Here is a 14,121-nt window from a genome sequence, read left to right as displayed (position 1 = left end):
ACACACACTCTCATAGAGCACATGGTCACAAAATAGGCCTGGAGCTCATTTTGAAGTTAGCGATGTATTTCTTTCCCATCGGACGAGGTAATCAGAGGAAGAAAGTGAAGCAAACTAATATAAGTTGACTTATTCAACTCTCATCCCCCAAAAGCAGCTGATGAGTCAGCAGTGAGTTGCGGGTGGCATACAGCACGGTGGTGGTGGGAAATAAAAGTGTCTGTTGCCAGGATAGAGAGGAATCAACGGGGACCAGGGGAAAGAACAAGAAGACAGAAAAGAGTGAAGGTGAAGTCAGGGTGAAGGGGGAAAAAGGATCAGAAGGAAGAAGTGGGACAACACACGGAGATAAGAGTGAGCTCTGACAGAGAGACAGGGCGGCTGGGTGAGAAGGCAATAATGTGAACTAACAGAGACTCAATAACGGCTTTTCCGTGGCGAAAATGGGAAGCAAATCTGGAAATAAAAGGGGACAAAATGTCCTGGGAGCAGATATGGTGGGAGAGTGAAGGGAGAAATGAAGGAGAGAGTGAGAGGAGACAAGAGACGTTGATGTTCGGTGGGGTTAATCATTGAGCGTGTCGGAGGAAGAGGAGAGCCGTGTTGGAGTGACAGGTCTGCTGAGCTAAAACCCTCATCAGGCTTGCCGTCCTGCCCTGGAGACGTCAAAGCATCAGCTCCAGAAGGGGTGAAGAGAGACGCCCCACGAATGCTAACCGCTCAAGGCTGTCTTTGAAATGGCCGACATATAACCAAAGTTCAACTTCTTTCCCCTGAGTTAATATCTATGATAATCACAAGGGCGAGAGCAGTGTGATCTCAAAGTCCCATCTTTCTCTGAGGAGATTTACTTCTGCTGCCATTTTTATTGTAACCATGCCGAGTATTACCTGTGTAAGCACATTAAAATGGCCTTTTTGTTGCTGCCTGTGCAACAAAATCCATGTAACAAACACTCTCATTTGTATAACGCTGCACTGAAATGCCATTTTTCTTGCTTAGCATTAAAGATCAACTTGATAGACTGAGTTGCTCTTGTTTGCTGACCAACCCATGCCCTCCAGTCTGCAAACATTAACAAATAATGTTAGCTGGTCAGCACTTATGTATGCAACTGTCCCCGTTTGACCCTTCAGAGATAAACAGCCTGCTCTGTGTTCACGACTGAAGAGAGACTCACATCACAGATCAGATAAGCCGCACAAAAAGAGCACAAATTAGCTCATTAGATCCTCTACACACCAATTTTTACTCAACGCTGGGTCACTTTGGGCTAAGTGTTCTTGCATCCGATCACTAGCTAAACTTTATATGTAAAAATATTTACAGCATTTGCACTTCTGGGTTGGTGAGCATCAGCGGTTCTGGCCTGAGAGCAAAGTAGTTGCATTGATCAGCTGCTATTCAGTAGATCGAATGCTCTTTGTAAAATAAGCAGCCGTCTGATCAGCTAATCACTCAGTGATGTCACCGAATTACAGAAGCTCTTTTTTAATATATAGCACAATGCAATGGTCTGAAACTTAATAAAAAAGCTTTTCCCGTGGTATGTTTTTAATTAGACCTACAGTATGGTCAAATTAAATGTAAAAAAAAGATATGAAAACAATGCCGGCCAACTACTGCGTTTTCTGTGTCTTAGCACAGAAAACCCATAAAACAGATATGATTAATTATTATCCTTTTACGAGCTTAGAAAATGTTGCAGTGTGGTTAGAATGCAACAGCTTTTTCCCAAACTACAACTAAGAAAAAAGGTGTATAAAACCAATCCACATCTATAACAAGTGCACATGCTTGCTCATATACGGTTTTGACAGTTATGAGAAATTAAATGTTTTTGCTTTTGCAGTGCTGTGTAAAAGTCTTGAGCCACACATCATTTCCTTATATTCTCCTTCTAGGGAGACAGTTTTTTAAAGTGGCCTTGAGCAGTAGTTCTTGAAACTTTCTGAAGGTTTTTCAAGGTTTTTCAGTCCATTGCTTGTACCTGAATGTTTTCACAGAAACGTTTTTTCTTTGAGGTGGAGGGTTAGGCCATGTTGACCTGTGAATCATTCAAGCATAAAAAGATATCTCACTCAAGGATCAACCACTGTTGTGTCTACGCATAACAGACAACTCAACAGAGAAACCATTTTAATGTGTATTTTTAGGCACTTTGTTACCAGCAGCCTCTCCAAAAAACACATCATTTGTTTCCATTTTTTTCATCTGTGAAAAATGCCTAAAAACATATGTTTGTACCAACAAGGTGATAACTAAAGAGCTATTAGCTAAAAACATGACAAACAGCAGATGAACAGAATCTGAAAGCCGTGTTCTTATGAAACAGGGAAATAAAACCTAGCAAGACCTGACATGGGACCACAGTGATGCATCTGGCCCTTCACTTGATCCATCCACTGCTCACTGAAGCCTCATCAGAATTGGTCTCAGTGGAAATGTGGCTAAGAACTGGGCGGAAAATCAGTGGCAAAGGGTCTTCTGGAGTGATGAATCCAAATGTGAAATTTTGGTTGTAATCACCATTAATATGTACAACAAGTAATTGAGTGCCTACAGCCAGTTGTAAAGCTACTCAGTCATCCATGAAGACTATTTAAAGAAATTAGAAGAAAAGCTAAGAGCCTAAGAGCTCAGGCTGTACTGAAGAATAAAGCTGGCCACACTAAATATTAACTTTCAAGCTTGTTAGCTTGTTTTTGGCTCATACAGTGGCTTGCAAAAGTATTCGGCCCCCTTGAACTTTCCCACATTTTGTCACATTACAGCCACAAACATGAATCAATTTTATTGGAATTCCACGTGAAAGACCAATACAAAGTGGTGTACACGTGAGAAGTGGAACGAAAATCGTACATGATTCCAAACATTTTTTACAAATAAATAACTGAAAAGTGGGGTGTGCGTAATTATTCAGCCCCCTGAGTCAATACTTTGTAGAACCACCTTTTGCTGCAATTCCAGCTGCCAGTCTTTTAGGGTATGTCTCTACCAGCTTTGCACATCTACAGACTGAAATCCTTGCCCATTCTTCTTTGCAAAACAGCTCCAGCTCAGTTAGATTAAATGGACAGCATTTGTGAACAGTTTTCAGATCTTGCCACAGATTCTGGATTGGATTTAGATCTGGACTTTGACTGAGCCATTCTAACACATGGATATGTTTTGTTTTAAACCATTCCATTGTTGCCCTGGCTTTATGTTTAGGGTCGTTGTCCAGCTGGAAGGTGAACCTCCGCCCCAGTCTCAAGTCTTTTGCAGACTCCAAGACGTTTTCTTCCAAGATTGCCCTGTATTTGGCTCCATCCATCTTCCCATCAACTCTGACCAGCTTCCCTGTCCCTGCTGAAGAGAAGCACCCCCAGAGCATGATGCTGCCACCACCATATTTGACAGTGGGGATGGTGTGTTCAGAGTCATGTGCAGTGTTAGTTTTCCGCCACACATAGCGTTTTGCATTTTGGCCAAAAAGTTCCATTTTGGTCTCATCTGACCAGAGCACCTTCTTCCACATGTTTGCTGTGTCCCCCACATGGCTTGTGGCAAACTGCAAACGGGACTTCTTATGGTTTTCTGTTAACAATGGCTTTCTTCTTGCCACTCTTCCATAAAGGCCAACTTTGTGCAGTGCACGACTAATAGTTGTCCTATGGACAGATTCCCCCACCTGAGCTGTAGATCTCTGCAGCTCGTCCAGAGTCACCATGGGCCTCTTGGCTGCATTTCTGATCAGCGCTCTCCTTGTTCGGCCTGTGAGTTTAGGTGGACGGCCTTGTCTTGGTAGGTTTACAGTTGTGCCATACTCCTTCCATTTCTGAATGATTGCTCCGTGGGATGTTCAAGGCTTGGGAAATCTTTTTGTAGCCTAAGCCTGCTTTAAATTTCTCAATAACTTTATCCCTGACCTGTCTGGTGTGCTCTTTGGACTTCATGGTGTTGTTGCTCCCAATATTCTCTTAGACAACCTCTGAGGCCGTCACAGAGCAGCTGTATTTGTACTGACATTAGATTACACACAGGTGCACTCTATTTAGTCATTAGCACTCATCAGGCAATGTCTATGGGCAACTGACTGCACTCAGACCAAAGGGGGCTGAATAATTACGCACACCCCACTTTGCAGTTATTTATTTGTAAAAAATGTTTGGAATCATGTATGATTTTCGTTCCACTTCTCACGTGTACACCACTTTGTACTGGTCTTTCACGTGGAATTCCAATAAAATTGATTCATGTTTGTGGCTGTAATGTAACAAAATGTGGAAAAGTTCAAGGGGGCCGAATACTTTTGCAAGCAACTGTATACTGTATTAATGTTTGCACACATTTCAATAACTTAATTCCTGTTTTTCTAGCATTACAGAAATAAATCATCATCATCATCATCGTTTATTTATATAGCACTTTAAAAACACACAAGGCCGACCAAAGTGCTGAACAATAGAAACATAATAGATACCATAAGAATAATAAATACAATAAAATAATAAACATAGCGAAAACAATAAAATATAAGTAAATACAAGTCAGTCAACAACTGAGTCAAAAGCCAGTGAATAAAAATGCGTTTTCAATCTGGATTTAAAAACCAGCACTGATGTCGATTGCCTAATGTGAAGAGGAAGATTATTCCAAAGCTTAGGAGCCACAATAGAGAACGCTCGGTCTCCTCTCAGTTTCAGCCGTGATTTGGGGACTGAGAGCAACAGCTGCTCAGCTGACCGGAGCGAACGAGTGGGGACATAGGGCTTCAGCAATTCAGACAAATATGCAGGTGCCAGACCATTTAAAGATTTAAAAACCAATAAAAGAACTTTAAAATGAATCCTAAATTCAATTGGAAGCCAGTGCAGGGAGGCCAGGACCTCAAATAAATGAGAGGTGGAACAAGACTTTTGTAAAATAATAAACAATAAAGGTTACTCTTTTTTCACCTCTATGTTATTTGCTTCAGAACTGCTTTTCTCGAGAATCTATATAAAGAAATTATCATCGTGATTAAGGCTAGTGGAAAGTTTTCTAAATACAGTGCTCCACTTTTAAATCTGAAACATTCTTCCACAAACTTAAAGACATCTAATTTAAATGTATTTAGCAATTTGCATGAATAAAAAGAGCATTATTGTAGTTTGCTTTCCTTTCACCACAGTTTCTCCAGCAATAATAATTTTAAATTCTATTATAATTAGAAGTAATTTCCAGGGTCAAAAAAGTATGTCACACTTATTATCCAAGTAAATTTCTGCCCACAGTGTGTCAGTGTGAGTTGTCTAACCGGTTTCAAATACAAGATGAGTCTATATACACTACAAAATTGATTTGCTGGCTTTAACTGCATATGAATGCCATAACAGCCTTTTATGCCTCATGGGAGAGAAAACAAGATATAGATGAATCCAATTACAGTCCTAGAGTGAGAGAATGCAGCTCATACCAATCGTGTTTGGACTGGAAAAACAGCTCACATGTATTTAAAATTCGTATGAAGTGTTTTGTATTCACGCTTGGTGGAAATAATTTCAGAATACAAAAGGTACCCATTCAAATAGAGGGAACATGTTCTTCACAAACAATTTTCCATCCTGTGTTTCTCCAAAGTCAAACTGCCTGATAACTTTCAGCAGAAAAACCTCAACTACTTCAGCGTGTCTCAAAGTACTTCAAAGCTTCTAGCTGAAGAAATGTGTTTCAGAACAGGTATGATATGAAAGTAACTCCAAGTTATGACTTTAAATATAGAAATTGAATCTCTTGCTTGTCTTTAACCTTTTGAAGCACAGAAGTGAGAGAGTGTGAGGTGGAAAATGTCAAGCCTGTGTAACCGACTCCATTGACATTCTCAGGAGACAAATTGGCGGATTTTACACTTCAAAACTGCCCGTCCTGCTCCATTTAATGCCAAAGGAGAGCTCTGCAGCACTCGCTCAAATGTGGATGTGGGACACACCAGTAGGGGGCACACTTACTTTGTTGCAGTCCATGCCTTGTGCCAGGCTTAGCACGTGTGGGGTAAGAGGGAATCAGTATTACATGCGAGAAGCAGGGGTCTGTGTGAGTTTGATGTAGGAGGAAAAAGAAGAGAAGTGAAGAAAAAGAGACAGAAGGCGATGGAGACAGCTCTCCTGTACAGTGAAACCGCATCTGAGCTGACCATCGCTCACTTTCAGCTGAATGGTAGCAATCAAACTTGCACTTACAGTAATCTGCGGTGGGGAAGATCATCGGTGGGCTCCTAATGGAAGGGGGCGGAGTCCTGATAGTTGGTCTAAACGGCAGCCTGGGTGTGGTTACCACCGGTGGAAACTCGCCATTGGCTGAAATAGAACACAATGGATTTATTGAGAAGGCTCTGTGTTGTCACACTTCATCTGCAGCAACAAAAAATAAATAAAAATCCTGTTGCTCTTATACTGAAGAAAAGTAAAAAGAAAAGAAAAGAAAAGGCACAGTAACTGCAAACCCCTTGCTGGCACAGAAATGCAGACCCACCAGCAGGGGTCATTCTTTCATTTGTACCACCATTGGCCATACAGGAGGAGACGAATGCATAACACGCGAGCCCCACTCCATCTCTGCCTGCCTCTGTCCTACTGTAGATGGGTAAGCACATTCAGTCTGGGTATTTTGTAGCAATCCATCAAGCCTCTGGCCTCACTGCATTCCCAGGACTGAGATCATAAACCTGTTGGTACCTTGATCTCTTCTGCCTCAAATTCGAACCCAGAATTAAGTCTTGAAGGCAAAACTCCCACAGATAAGGGCTCGAGACAGAGAGCAGGGACTGTTTTTTCTCCCAAAGATGTCAAAGTAAGGTAGAATTTTAACTACTAAAATGACTGGATGTTAACCTTAAAAAAAGCATGTACCCCCGTCCCCATTCTCGGGTTTTCAATAGAGGTGGAGCTCCTATTGTTGTTTGACTGAATCCATGTTTTTTGATTAGGTCCATTCACTGCAATCAGTGGTACAAAAGACTGGTGTTAAAGAAATCTGTGTAGGCACCAAGAACAATCAATGTAATGCTGTCAACCGAACGTAACGCAATTCATTTACGTAATGAGAAATTCCTGGAATGATTAAAAAAAATAATGTCCAACAACATCCTGCAGGACAATACAGTGAAATCTAAAATTCAAATAGTCATTACAGAAGAGACTGCAGAGCATGCACTGGCACGAGCAAAGGTTTCACTTTATTTCAAAAGCCAGCTACGTTTCAGCTCGTACATGTGTGGCTTGAGCTCCGTTTCCAAGGAGAGGCCATGCTTCTGTTGGAGAGTTCTGCCCAGCATCTCATTTCTTTGATATACCGTTGTGCAGAATAAAGCCCTCAGAGGTTTGTTACTACATGACCCCTGTGGTTTGATGTGAATGCACAGGACTCTTGTACAACTGAGATTATTTTCCAAAAATGTCAGATAAGCTTTGCTGAGATCTGTTGCTCCGATAATGCTGCCGTCACACAACTGTACGACAACAAATGAGGGGGGCGGGTTCAGATCTCGACAGCCTGCTGTTGTGCTAGACCTGCTTCTGATATGTCACTTTTAAAGCAAAGGTGCACACATGCCACACAGAGACGTCAGGCTTCCCACTCAGCTTTAAAACAAAAGAAACTGTTGCAGTTTGAGCTACACGGCCAAATACTGGCAGGTTTATTTTAACACTTTCAATGTGCTCAGTGTAGATACTTGAAGCATGCAAACAATAAATCATAAATGATGCTCTTCTGTGCATATGACCTGCATATGAAGTTCTATTTTTGGTTTGCATATCGAACAGAGAGGATGATTACATGGTTACAGGGTCTATTTGCATTTCATACAGCGAGAGAAAAGAGAAGGTTTGTAGCTGCAGACTGGCCTGTCTTACTCACCAGCAGAATGGCACACAGTTTGTTTGTACTGTAGCTGCCTGATAGTCTCTATAGGGCTGCCCTGAATGGCAAACACCAGCAAAGGATGATTTAGAGGTTCATGAGAATTTCTCTCTCCATCTTTGCTTTTCTGAGCCACGAGTAGTACTGGAGTAAAAACCTGCAGCTCCATATAACACTGGAAACCCACCGATGAGTCAGTGCTGTTTGCAAGATGCTGGAAAAGACGTGAATAAGAAGCTCAAATCCAACTACAACTTCACTAATTGTGACGAGCCAATAAGCTCCCCACATCGTGTCGTTCGCCTCCATGGTGAAAACAAATCAGGCCTGCTCTCTTCGTTGTCATTATGTCAGTGTCGGGGGACAAAAACAACACTTTTCATCTTTATCTCTGTAATCATTTTACCACAACAACATTCCCTCTTCTCCTCTCTGGCTCCCCTGTCACTTCAGGCTGAAGGCTCACCATTTATGACAATATGGCAGGGGACTCCCTCAACAGCTGAAAGGTTTAGAAAGCTACTATGTGCCAGAGTTGCATCTGGTCAGGAAAAAAACCTGCTCGCTTTAACTCAGAGCAAACATCTTGACCTTAATGTTCTGTACACTTGAGCCGCAGCTTCACCTGAGTTCCTCTGGGTAATATGTATCATTAAAAGTTGGGCTTTAAATATACACCAAAGCTCTGCACTGAATCAGATGGCTTTGGTCTTGACTGAAAATGCCTCGGGGTAAAGGAATCTTGTAATTTTTGTCTTCAAAGCTTAAAAACCCTCAACACTGCTTTCTTAAAATCAGCCAGCATAAAAATCAATAGCTCATTCCCTAGCCCTGTAATCCTCAAATTAATATGACTGTCCAACTCTTCGCTGCTTGGGAGCTTTGATACTGATAGAGTTTATGTGCAGATTTGATGGATCACAGCAAGCAAGTCACTGCAGTGTGTTTGATTGTGAGGGTAAGAAAAAGAAAACCTACACACCAGTGAAAGATTCTTAGAAGTGTTGCGGCACACGAGCTCAGGAACTTCTTATATTTTCAACAAAGTTGTTAATAAAGCTCACAGCATTGTTATTCTCAGCATGGTAACACGCTGCTGCAGAACTAAGGAACACACGGAGCTGCTGCACACAGCATTGGTATGCTGCTGGAGCAAGAGAAAGACTCAGCAGGTCCACCACGGAGCAGCATGAACCACAGGGCAAGGCAACAGCCAGCGTGGCTGTCACTGTTCATTAGCGGGGCGCCGTAAGCTACCTGAAGCTCACCAGAGGCCAGCCACAGAGAGAAAGGAGGGGGGGGGGGGGGGGGTTTCACCTTGTTACCTCCCAAGCACAAGCTCAAAATATCTCCAGATTGTGATAGCTCTCAGAAGTATCCACACAGACTGATCATGTTGACAGTCAGTTTCTGATGATATGGAGACTAAATCTCCTACACGTTGTCTCAAATGCTGCACAAAAATACAATATTTTTCCATTTATTTCTCTGTTTACTTGTGCATGCCATATCTAAACCTTTGCTGTGAATGTTGATTGATCCGCTGCTGCAAAAATAAGAGAATAAAGCTGCTGATAAACCCAGACATGGCCACACATGGAATGAATAAACAACACATTCTCATCCGAAAGTGTCAAATAGTGCCCTTCTGTTATGAGTTGCTGCTGCCACAGAGATACGACAAGCACCGGTAATCCGTGTTTGGAAGGTGGAGTGAGTCACAAGCTATCTGCCAAAAGATTGAAGTTCATGTCCTGTAGCAGAGCTTTGGTTTTTACTTTTGTTTATTATTCCACTGATTCCTTATTTGCTTCTTACTTTCACTCTCACTTTCTGGTAAGGTTTAGGGTTAGTAGATTAAGGCAAAGATCAGGATTTGGGGTACTGTCACAACACGACTTCAAGTAAGCCTCCATATGTAAAAAGTTGGAAGTGAGATCTACACCACAGCACCATTACTGCTGATCAAATATGGCATATTTGATGTCTAGGGAATGAAAAAGGATTTCAACTGGCACCACATGCCGTCGCTCTGAATGCATCGGGAGACTGTAGAACATTAGCACTTGCTGGTAGATGCTGTGTCATGTTTATTAACACAGACATGTGCAAGTGATAATTGCTAAAATGAACAAATTTTTGTAGTCCCTTGATACCCAAGTTACATGACAGCTACACGGATAAAGCCAATAAAGACATCACTACATAACTGGTGATTCAGCTTTCAGAACAATTATTTAACTTCATCTTTTGCAGAGGTAAACCTTTGGAGAAGTGCTATTATGACTATTCAGCGAAGTCAAGGACTGGGTACTGAGGAGGCACACTCCGATGTTTGGGGATCTCTATAGAAGCAGCTGCTTCCTCCTGTTAATGCATCTGAGTGCGTGGGAAAAGAAATTATGGCACATGCCAGAGAGAAAAGGATGAACTTCCTGCGCTGTCTAACCCAATAAACTAATTTATTGATTCTGCTGAGGATAAAATGATAAAAATGACAGCCTGGCCCAACACCTGAAGGGCAATGGATGCATCATCAAGCGCACATGCTTGCCAAACTATACATCACACAAAAGCCTGTAGAAATGTAGGAAAGAGGCCACGGGTGGCTGATCCTCTGCATAATGTGTTCGCACTATGTTTTCTCACCGAAACACATTACAAGGCTGAACCTTCCCGTTCAGGAATCCATCATGCTAATCAGTCACTGGGATCACTCCTGGAAATCACATCTTTTGCTGAGCTTCAGCATCTCCCATCAACCAGTCTGATTGATAGGCGATAAAAAGTGACTGTGTCAAGTGTAGCAGTAGGTAATAGATACCGGGTCCAGATTAAGAACTTGCCATCTGAGAAGTGAGTGCAACAGGAATGAGTGATCCTTCAGCACTGCCACACCAGTGCCTCTGCTCTGGAGGACATAACACGCAAATTGTTGTGCAAATATCTGCTGGAAAACTTAATCTCTTTAAATAAAGAGTCCGTGATCCAGAAAGCCTGTACGGCACAGGGTGAAGGTGACAAAGCTCCAGCCTGGATCAACAACAATTTCTCAATCATATACACCAGATAAAGCTACGCTATCTGATTGCATTTCAGAGTTACGGCAGTAGTGTTGAGATTATATCTCAATTTGATGAAAAAATTAATCATCTAACGGTGATACAGCACAGATTCTGTGTGCCATTCACATTTATTTTTTCTTTTACATTTGGATGAAAAGTGCTCCTTAAATAACATGCTTCGGTAGCTCACGCAATAACTGAATAATTTTCAACATTTTATCTTTCATTGCGTTGTTGTAATTATATCAAAGTCATAACACTTTTGCATTACTCAATAATTTCATTTTTGTTTCCAATTCAGTTTAGTTTACAGAGTGGGTTTGCTTGTTTCATTTTGTTATTTTATTATTGTTGAATCAAGCACATTATTAGTTCAGGTAGGACACAAAGTAAATCTCAGGTGTGATCCCAGAACATCAGCTGTTCTCAAAACCTGATCGTCTGATACTGTTCTATTAACGGGGTATAAAGAGAAGGCTGTTTAAGTTTCTTTAGCCTGCCCTACCCTGCAATCCACTATGCAACCCACCTCCACTATGATTCCTCCTTTTAGGCTGTTTGACTAAATCAGTGTCATATCTGTTGTCCCTGATGCCTGCGCACTTCAGTGCTGCCTCCAGCTTTCCAGCCGTGCACGGAAGATCCCAGAGGCGAGCCATGCTGCCAAATATAAATTACTGCAGATGGTAACATCAATCTCTTGTTGACTTCAGTGGTCCTGAACTAAATGTTTTTTTCCCCACACCTTGTTTTTGACTTTTCAGTGGCTATAGCAATCATGTGTGATGCCACAAAAAGCTTTAAATTGGCCAGTGTTATAATCCACCGACTATCACGAGATATCAAATTAAACCCGGGGAAAACAAACAACTGTCTGTCTGTGGGTACCACTCATGCCCTTGTCATTTTTGTTGTTGTTTTTTTGCCCAGGGTAAAGGCACTGTTATATTTAAATAAAGTTCACATCGTCTGAGCTATATTCAGGCAAAGGATGCTCTCACACATTACTATTCAACTCACAGTTCAAATTGGTTCCTTCTGATAGGCACAGATGGAAGGAGGCACTGAACTCCTAACCTTTCATTCTCATTCTTACATGGTTGTCATCTCACTCGTGTTTTTATACTGATAAACCATCTCAATTATGACACAAAAATATCTGGAAAGGTGACGGAAAGCTTGACCTTTATAAGCGAGCAGTGTGACATTGGAACATAAGCCCTCGTGAATCAGCAAGCACCAGTTCTGACATTTCAGGACACGTCCGAGGTTCTCAAAGAAAGTGCTTTAAGGAATTTACTATTACATATCATTTCCATAGAGATCTGTCAGTCTGTCTAAAGGGAAAGCAGCAGTACATTTAACGGAGAGAGCAACAGAGCAGGAATCTTTACTGAGAAGTCCAAAATAGGCCTTACGAAAAGTCTTATGCAAGCATATAGCGTGCCATATTATGGGTAGGAATGAATAAATAATGAAGAAGTAAATCCTTGATGAATTCTTCCAAAGGTTTAAACTGATGCTCACTTAAATCTCATCTCTGTGAAACATGAACATGAGGCTGACCTATATTGATTATTAATTGAATTGCCTTGGGTAACTTCGACTGTTTAGTTAAGTTTCGCTGAAGTAGAAATTCTTTTTTTTACTTTTTATCCTCCCCAGATTTTCCTCTTTGTACATGTCACGGCCAATCAATCAAGCAATCAGTCAAACAATTTCTATAATTCAGCCACAGCCTGATACGTAATTACGAAAAAAAGGAGTAAATGCTTTTTAAAAACACTCACATGCCAAGAAGCAGTCCATGCTGAAAGAGACGTTGTCCACAGAAATGGCAGAACCAGGTCCAGGTCCATTTTCAGTGCTGAAATAGAGAAAGAACCTGTGGAGAGGCAGAGGAGTTTTAACATCTCACAGCCTGTGAATAGTGAGACAGCTTCTGTCTGATATAATGAGAGAGATAATTTATTGTGCTTTAAGAAAACTCCCACTGAGAATTGGCTTTTGAGAGTATGCATTGTGTCACAAGGTTTGCTATTTAACAGACAAAAAAAAGGGCAGTTTGACTTTTACGAAGATTAAACTCATTGTCATGGTTATAGTTAAACATATATAAGGGAAGAGCTTTAATCGCAAACCTTCAAAGTGACCCTTTTTCAAGGCTTTTGTTTTTCCAGATGTTAGGTGAAAAAACTGATCTCACATCTGTATGGTAAAAAGAAGAAGTTGGATCAAAGCCTGTATATAACCATCATGATGTCACCCACTGACTCTGAAACTGTTGTTTATTGGAGTCAGAATCTACCATATTTTGATGAAATGATGGAGTGCTAATGTATAAATGGCCTGTATTTATATAGCGCTTTACTAGTCCCTAAGGACCCCAAAGCGCTTTACATATCCAGTCATCCACCCATTCACACACACATTCACACACTGGTGATGGCAAGCTACGTTGTAGCCACAGCCACCCTGGGGCGCACTGACAGAGGCGAAGCTGCCGGACACTGGCGCCACCGGGCCCTCTGACCACCACCAGTAGGCAACGGGTGAAGTGTCTTGCCCGAGGACACAACGACCGCGACTGTCCTAGCCGAGGCTCGAACCGGCAACCTTCCGATTACAAGGCGACCTCCCAACTCTTGAGCCACGATCGCCCCAATGTATGAGCTAAACTGGGCAAGCTTGAACCTCATACCCTCTTATTATCCTAACAGATCACTTCGCTCTCAGACTGAAGGGTTACTTATACTTCCAAGAGTTTTCAAAAGTAGAATCAGTCAGTAGGCCCTCTACTACAAAACCAGCTCCCAGTTTAGATTTTGAAGACAGACACTGACTCTACTTTAAAGTTAGGATTAAAACTTTAAATTTATAATTACGCCTGGATCAGGTGACCTTGAGTCACCCCTTAGTTATGATACAACAGGCCTAGGCTGTTGCTGAGCTTCCCATGATGCACTGAGTGATTCTTCTTTGCTCATCTCTTTTCACTCCCTGTGTTTATACACACACTTCTGCATTAATCATTACCAGTTATTGCATTCTGACTCTCTCTCTCCTTTAATTTGCCTGTTGTCTTGTTTCTCTCTGTCATCTCTCTTTTCTCTCATTTCCAGCCAGTCATGGGAGATGGCTGTCCCTCCCTGAGTGTGGTTCTGCTGAAGGT

The 14,121-nt window shown here is 41.7% G+C and overlaps 1 protein-coding gene across 1 annotated transcript in view; it reads right to left on the bottom strand.

The window, feature by feature from the left end:
* alk (ALK receptor tyrosine kinase) overlaps positions 1 to 14,121 on the bottom strand; it is a 420,903-nt gene that overhangs the window by 43,571 nt on the left and 363,211 nt on the right. The window contains exons 10-11 of the mRNA XM_063497355.1: positions 12,740 to 12,834; positions 6,204 to 6,320 (exon numbers count right to left, since the gene is read on the bottom strand). Coding sequence (XP_063353425.1) covers positions 6,204 to 6,320; positions 12,740 to 12,834 — 212 coding nt within the window. The remainder of the gene's footprint in view (positions 1 to 6,203; positions 6,321 to 12,739; positions 12,835 to 14,121) is intronic.

The sequence above is a fragment of the Pelmatolapia mariae genome, linkage group LG16_19, assembly GCF_036321145.2.
Source record: "Pelmatolapia mariae isolate MD_Pm_ZW linkage group LG16_19, Pm_UMD_F_2, whole genome shotgun sequence".
NCBI classification, from domain to species: Eukaryota; Metazoa; Chordata; class Actinopteri; order Cichliformes; family Cichlidae; genus Pelmatolapia; species Pelmatolapia mariae.
Note: the sequence above shows the minus strand (reverse complement) of the source record. Positions and strands in the feature narration are given on the sequence as shown.